The 7,847-nt window shown below is 33.6% G+C and overlaps 1 protein-coding gene across 1 annotated transcript; it reads left to right on the forward strand.

Annotated features, from left to right (window-relative positions):
• Nucleotides 1–2,555: 2,555 nt before the first annotated feature.
• LOC144544436 (uncharacterized) lies at nucleotides 2,556–4,325 on the forward strand. Its single transcript, XM_078292946.1, has 3 exons — nucleotides 2,556–3,073; nucleotides 3,153–3,208; nucleotides 4,091–4,325. The coding sequence occupies exons 1-3, from the start codon at nucleotides 2,602–2,604 to the stop codon at nucleotides 4,244–4,246; spliced, it is 684 nt and encodes a 227-aa protein (XP_078149072.1). The 5' UTR covers nucleotides 2,556–2,601; the 3' UTR covers nucleotides 4,247–4,325.
• Nucleotides 4,326–7,847: the final 3,522 nt, after the last annotated feature.

Raw genomic sequence — 7,847 nt, forward strand, 5'->3', positions numbered from 1 at the left:
CGTAGAATATATAATATCCAATTCTTATAGCATAACATACAAGCAACAACAACATAGAATTATATTTATAGAGTAATATTAAAATACTCAGGAACATGTGAGACAGTACAATTTAGCAAACAATTCGAAATAATTATATTATGTACAATACACAGAGGCACACAGTTGCTATATTTGTCCAGGAAAGGATAATGCTATCCAGTCAATGTAATATTATGTTAAGTACCTTATTGATTAATTAAGCGTCAGTTATCCTTAGCATCTAACAAGAGTGTGATACAACATATTCCCCTGGCCTGGGAAATATTTCCTGTCAGAAGTTTTTGAAGAAGGACAGCTGTATCACTTGCTCCATTTAGCTTCTGTAACCTTGTTTAGTGCAAAAATTAACAAAGGAATAATGTCAATTTCAAGTGTTAGCAGCTTCAGTAAGTACAAAGAATTTCAAAAGCTCCAAATCAGATCAAATGTCGATTTTTTTTGTTTCTCTTTGAATAAGAGCCTTCATGCGTCAAGTATGCATAGTGACTGACCGAAGAAACAAAGAGGCTTTTCTCAGTTCCAAGCAGCCGCTTTTACATTCTCTGGTACCTCACCATCCATGCCAGAACCCACCAGCTCCGCAACATTTATCTGACAAGTCGAACAAATACCATTCCTTTTCATGACTGCATCAAATGAAGATGCTCACCTCTTTCATGATTGCATGAAATGTATAAAATCAGAAGGAAAATAAAATAAGTCCAGTTAACAAATCGAGTCATGGGAACTGTGGCATGCCATCCGCACCAAACAATATTCCCTAATGCTTATATTTTATTAATCTCCAAATTATGATAGAGGAGAGTTTTATTTTAACTTTTAAGTTTTAAATTTTGAGTTATTAAAGTTTTTAAAAATGGAGGTATGTGGAGGCACAAAAAATGAAGGCATTTGAACTCTCCTCATTATTATGATATAATTGAGATAAATATCAAACAAAAGAATATGATAATCTCTTTTCTGTCCCATTCTCTTTCATTTTCCTCATTACCTTTTACTCCACCTCGTGGGAACCAGTCAAAGCTGTAAAGGGAAGGAATTTTTTTGATAGTGAGATCAGATGCTATGAGATAACATATATTTGAGGTGGGCTACATTCAATGGCCCATTCTACACATTTGTAAACCATATTTAGGATTACAATACTTGCAATTGAGTTAGGCTGGGTGCTATGGATAGCATAGTGGCCTCTATGCTACGGCTTAATATTTGAGTTTTCAAAATTCAAACGGTCGATCCGAACCGTTCATCTTATTCTTCATATTAATATTTGCTTGGAGACCAAATTTTATAATTTTGTGAATTTTTTTACTATTTATTAAGCCACTTTGAAAATCGCTAATCCAACGGTTTTACTGTTTTGTGCAGCCACCGTTGGATCAACAATTTTGTAAAATACTTAATAAATAGTAAAAAAATTCAGAAAAATGTAAAATTTGGTCTCCAAGCAGATATTAATATGGAGAATAAGATGAACGGTTCGGATCGACCGTTTGGATTTTGAAAACTCAAATATTGAGCCGTAGCATAGAGGCCACTATGCTATCCATAGCACCCCAGCCTAACTCCTTGCAATTTGCAATAGATATATACATTAAAATAACATAGACCGGGTATGGTGCCCGCTGGATATCCCAAAAGGCCTGGCAAAAGCGAAAAAAAAGTCCGGGATCAAATTCCCATCGTTCTCACACTTTCCTATACAAAATCATCTCCATTAACAATATCCTCCGGAGTTTTTCCTAAAAATCTAAAATATAACCATCACAAACAAATTATAAAAAAAAGATCAGAGCTGTAAAAAACGTCCATTTAGGCCGATTAGTCGTTGGTGGTGATCAAACTGTTATGAATTTTTCTAACTAATCGACCGATTATTCCCTATTAATCGTTTGATGATACCCTATCTGTTCGACGATCGCAATAATATTATTTACAACACTAGTAGGGATTAATGCCTTCTGTTTTTCATGAGTTATTCATATTTTATATTCTTACTTTCAATTTTAAAGTTTAATCAGTTGATCTGAACCACTTATTATAATTTTCATATTAAAATGTGCTTGAAAACTAACTTATATATTTTTTTTTTGGAAACCTTTTAATAGACTTTTAGATAAATAAAAAAAATTTGTTTTTAAATGATTCATAATTTTCTGAAAAATAATAATTGTGTATTGCATTTTAATTTAAAATTATATTGAGCGGCTCTCTAATTAATTATTTTTTTAATAAAAGACTTGTTAGTCCATTAATCCGGTTACAAATAAAAGGAAAAAAATGCTGATATGCATATTAACTTTAGTAAAGTTTCCAAAATTTTATTAACTGTTAGACTTTAAAAAATAAAATAAGAATAGGCGACACAATTGAATCATGAAAAATATGAGTATTTGAACCTACTCATTATGAAATGGAGCCTCTGATGAATATTAAACTGGAGAATATAATGTCTTTCCATTCATTTCTTCCCTCCAAACTCGTGACTCCCGAGTTAAAAGCGAATTAAAAGCTAACTTTTGAAACTCGCTTACTCAATCTCACCGAGCTCTCTCTCTCATGTCGTCCAAGCGAGATCCCGCGAAAAGCTCTGTCGGGAGTAGGAGGAGCACTGATCACCACTACCGCCGTCCGTACGCCAATTCACCCTGGATCAAGCGCCTCCGTCGCAGTCCCTCTCCCCCTCCCCCTCCCCCTGCCCGATCTCTATCCGCCAGGGCCCCCACTGTACACAGACACTACACAATCTCCACCGACGAGTCCTGCACTTCTCTCAAATTGCCTCAGAGGGATCAGGACGAGCCTGGCGAGGTGATCTCAGGATTCGATCCATTTCAGTTCGACGCGACCAATCAGATCCTTTCTTGGCAGTTTCCTCTTGTTGCGAGAATTGCGCGATTCAGTTGTGAGGAGTGGATGGAGAACAGGCGCAGAGAATTTAAGCTCTCGCCTTTCTTTCAGATCAGGCCATCGCCTGGGGCCCGCTTCACAATGCAGAATTTCTCACAGAGGCGGTTTTCAGTGATAGAAGGTTTGCATTTTGATCCTTTTAATAAATTTTAATGTAATTATTGATAATATTAATATGCATGTATTGAGATTGTATCTAGGGAAGGATGATTTTCACATTGATGCAACTGAGACTGCACCTAATACAAGTGTGCAGGTAAAAAAACAATTACTTGTAGTCCTACTTTTAGTTTTAATTGTGATGCCTGATCTTGCTTTATGTAATTATTCACCCTTTTGTAGTAACTTAATTCCATGTTCTGAAAATTTTGGAAGGAAGTAACTCTTGTGTATCAACTGCTCAAGGATGGATTGGTCTATCAAAAGCCCAAAATATCAATCATGCATGCATTTTGTCTCATATTTCAGATTCATGCGGTCGTGCCATCATAGTCGAGTGTTGTCAAACCCTTAATTACTACCTCCATTAATTTTAAAAGTAAAGTCATGAAAAGTGGGTCAAAATCGAATTATCGGAATTCCACTATGATTAAATGGAAGCATCGTTAGTTTAGAAAAAAAAAATTAGCCTATTTATAATTGAGAACTAAATTGAAAAATAGATTTAGCTCTCACTTAGACTATTAAATGTAGAATAGTTAGGTCAATTTAGGATGGTTAAGTCTAATTTTAAGTTGGCCTGCGCCGATGACATCTGTTATTGTCGGTAAAACGAGATTTTTAATATTATTCTCTGCTGCTTAACTTACGTAGGTTTTCTTAACTAATAAGCATCTACTAAACCAGCATAGCTTAGGTCGGCATAACTTAATGAGTAACTTAGTCCGGTCCAACTTTATTCCGCAATCAAACACCTGCTTAGTATTCAATATAAAATGAGGTGCAAAATGGGAAGAATAGAAGGCTAGAAACTAAAAAGTTACATAAGCATTTTAACTTGTAATAATCTGAAGATTTGGAGAGCCATTTAATTTTGTTTATTTGCTAATATTGCGTGTTTGTGAAGAAACAGCTATTCAATATATGTGAATTGATTGTTCATGCCATGTGAGTCTGACTCTGTTTGAATCTATGGCAGAGGTCTCCTCCTTTATATGTAACAAATCAAGAAGGTGAGCCTTTCTCATACTGGAATTTTGGACGGATTACCCGAAACGGCACTATCTCCTCCTTTTCAAATGTTTCATCTCGGGAGAACCTTACAAGGAGGAAGAGGCCCCAAATGTGGGGGTGACATGCAATGTGTTGTCATTTAATTGTAGGAATCATGTATGATATTGTATTGATAGATTAAATAAGCACTCTACAAATAAGAGTAAGATTTGATGTAATGTAATGTATGATAGAAAATTTGCTTATTTTATGGGTGAGGAGTGGTTCCGATGGGTATCGAACCGATATTTTGATGTAATGTAAGATAAAAAATTTGCTTGTTAATATATGAGGGGTGGTTTTGATGAGCACCAGACTTAAATATGTCTGATGCTTAATTTAAGGCATCCAATTTGCACACATTATAGACGATTGAAATTTACGAAGTGGTTGTGATTAGTATATATTTGAATCGGATGAGTTAGTCAAATGTGGAGTGAATTTTGGTCCAACATCCGTTGGAGATCCTGCTCCATGAACCAATTTTTAATGATCGACTAATTACTGTAATATCAACAGTAAGTACATGCGTGATCATAATTGCCTTTTTGTTAATGATGAATCGTCAAAATGTGAATTGTTCCTATTTAAATATTGAGACTTATTCCATATATATATATAACGGAATATGCTAGCATGCTATGCATAGCATAGAGCCCCTCCATGCAACGCCTTGGATTTCGACTTTTCAAAATCCTAATGGTCGATCCGAACCGTTTATCTTGTTCTCCATATTAATATGTGTTTGGGGACCACATTTTACATTTTTTGAATTTTTTTTACTATTTCTTTAGATTTATTGAAAATCGCTGTTTTCAGCAAATCTGGACCATAAAAAAACAGCGATTTTCAATAAATCTAAAGAAATAGTAAAAAAAATTCCAAAAAATGTAAAATTTGGTCTCCAAATACATATTAATATAGAGAAGAAGATGAACGGTTCGGATCGACCGTTAGGATTTTGAAAAGTCGAAATTCAATGTGTTGCATGGAGAGGCCCTATGCTATGCACAGCATGCTAGCATATTCCTATATATAACAATGTAACAGTGATTGATACACAAGGATCGTCGTAGGAAACTACAGAACTCTGGAAACAAAAGCGTGCGAGTGTCACCGAAAGCACGGGCGGACCTAGAATTTTTGTCAGTCAAAAAAATATCGAATTGGATTTAAACCCATTAACTATAATTTTTCAATAAAAAAACAATATTTGGACTTATATTTTTCAATACCCTGACTTATAATTTATGATCCTATAACTTATAATAAATATTATTAATCATAATTCAAAAAATTTATTTTGATTTTAACACTAAATTTAATCCGAATTACAAATCAAACATCTAGAGGAACGCAAAAAAAATTTCAGAGAGGGACAAAGTCGATCGATACCAATAAATCACCATTAAAACTCAAAATTGAGAGGAGACGACTACCCCATGTGCTACAGTAGATCCACAACAAGAATGAGACACTTTTTGTGAGGATAAAAAAGTGACTTTTCGCAACGGAGTACCGTAATTGTTTTGCTTTTTTCTATTCACAACGGTACTTTTCGCGATGGAGTACTGTCATAAATTAGCACAAATTTTATTGAAAATATTAAAATAGAAGAAATATAAATAAAAAAGAGTATCAATACATTTTTATGAGTACAAATAAACTTTTTTTTTTGAGGAAAGAGTACAAATAAACTTTTAGATTGGTAAAATTCTCAACGATCTAAATCAGTTTTTATTTTTAATTTTCTTTACTAAACTATAAAAAAAATTAAATAAATAAATAAATTATCTTAGAATTTAAATATATTACAAAAACTCCATCTATTTTTCTAAAATCTTTTTGTATTTTAATATAGAATACATAAAAAAAGAACAACTTATTTGCATTGATAGGAATTCTACTGATTCAAACTTATTCAAATTTTAAATGGTAGAATTTCTATTAATCTTTCTGCTCATAAAAATTTACAGGTACTTTTATGTTTTTTTTTTTAATATTTTCTATCTCTCTAATAAGCTGGCCACACGTTATTTGAGACGTATCTGACAAGATCGACGTGGACTACGGAGTGACACTAAAGTTCGTCTTTTAAATATAATAAGATAGATATTTACATATATAAATTTGATAATAATTTTAGTTTTGTACAAAGTAGTTGTACAATAAAATTTTAAAATTTTAAAATTAAATACAATATTGAAATACAATTGTTCATAATTTTATTATATTATATTTTTCTTATTTTAGCGAGTTTTTAAAGAGTAAACGAATAAAAGATTTAAATTTCCAATGTATTTGTTTGCTGATATTTAAATGAAAGAAAATCAAATCACATGTCATCAAAGGATAAAACAAAAAACAAAAAAAGGAGCAAAAATATGGTATGATGTGTTCACCAATAAGAATTGGTGAGCACATCTTCAAAAGACTATCGGATTGATTTCGAACTACGAATTCAAACTATTAAAATCCAAGTAATTTATGATTTATACATGTATATGAAAGAAATTTAAAGTTTTGAATTTATTTAGTACATGATCAAGTGGACAAAAAAATGATGAAATATTAATACATAAAAAAAAATTATAAAATGTTCATTATTTTTACCACTTGACTATATACTAAATGAATTCAAAACTTTAAAATTTTTACATGTATATGCATGACTCACGAAATACTTGAATTTCAACGATTTAGACTCATAGTTCGAAGTCTATCCAATAATGTTTTGAATGTGTGTTTACCAACTCTCCGTGGTAAGCATATTGGATTGATTTTACCCCAGTCGGGTATACCCGCCCGTACCCGCCGCCCGGGGTACCCGTGCCCGAGCTCGGGTATGGGTCGGGTACTCGGGTACGCGGGTACGGGCAAAAACTGGACTGGACCCGTTATTTTGGACCAATACCCGACCATACCCTACCTGAGTTTACCCGTACCCGACTAAACCCGTACCCGACTACCTGAGTACCCGTACCCGTATACCCGAGTACTGTTCATCCATTTCAAAATTCAAAAAATTTGAATTTTTCCCCCCCAAACCGGTGCCATCCCATCCGGCCGGACCCACCCGAACCGGACCGGACCGACCGGATGGGACGGTTTTTTTTTTTTTTTTTTTCTGTTTCTGTTTTTTTCTGTTACTGTTACTGTTACTGTTACTGTTACTGTTATTCTTTAAAAATTAAAAATTTAAATTTTATCCCTCCAACCAAAATTTCTTTAAATACCCCTCTTTCTCCCTTCATTTTCACATCTCCTTCTCAATTCTCATTCTCTCATTCTCTTATTCTCTTAATCTAAATTTCTATTATTCTCAAATTTTAAATTTATTGTTAAAAAAATATATAGTTGTACATTTAATTCCTTCTACAAATACGCAAACGGAATTACGAAGGTATCGAAATTACGAAGTTCGGGACCTTCCGCAAGATTTTTCCGCGAGATTTAAAGGTTATATTTATTGAGAAAATGTTTCTGTCCACTGAGTTTTGTCCACCATCTGTCCACAAACCCTTATCCATCGTCTCTTAACTAATTTTAACGAACCGGTCCCACCTTGGGCTCTCATCTCCGCCTATTTAAACCTTCTCCGATTATTCATTTCCTTTCTTAGGCGATTTTCTTCCTTGCTGAGGCGATTTTCTTCCTTCCCTGATCTGCACGATTTCATTCAA

Source organism: Carex rostrata, chromosome 26 (assembly GCF_964058835.1).
Source record: "Carex rostrata chromosome 26, lpCarRost1.2, whole genome shotgun sequence".
NCBI lineage: Eukaryota > Viridiplantae > Streptophyta > Magnoliopsida > Poales > Cyperaceae > Carex > Carex rostrata.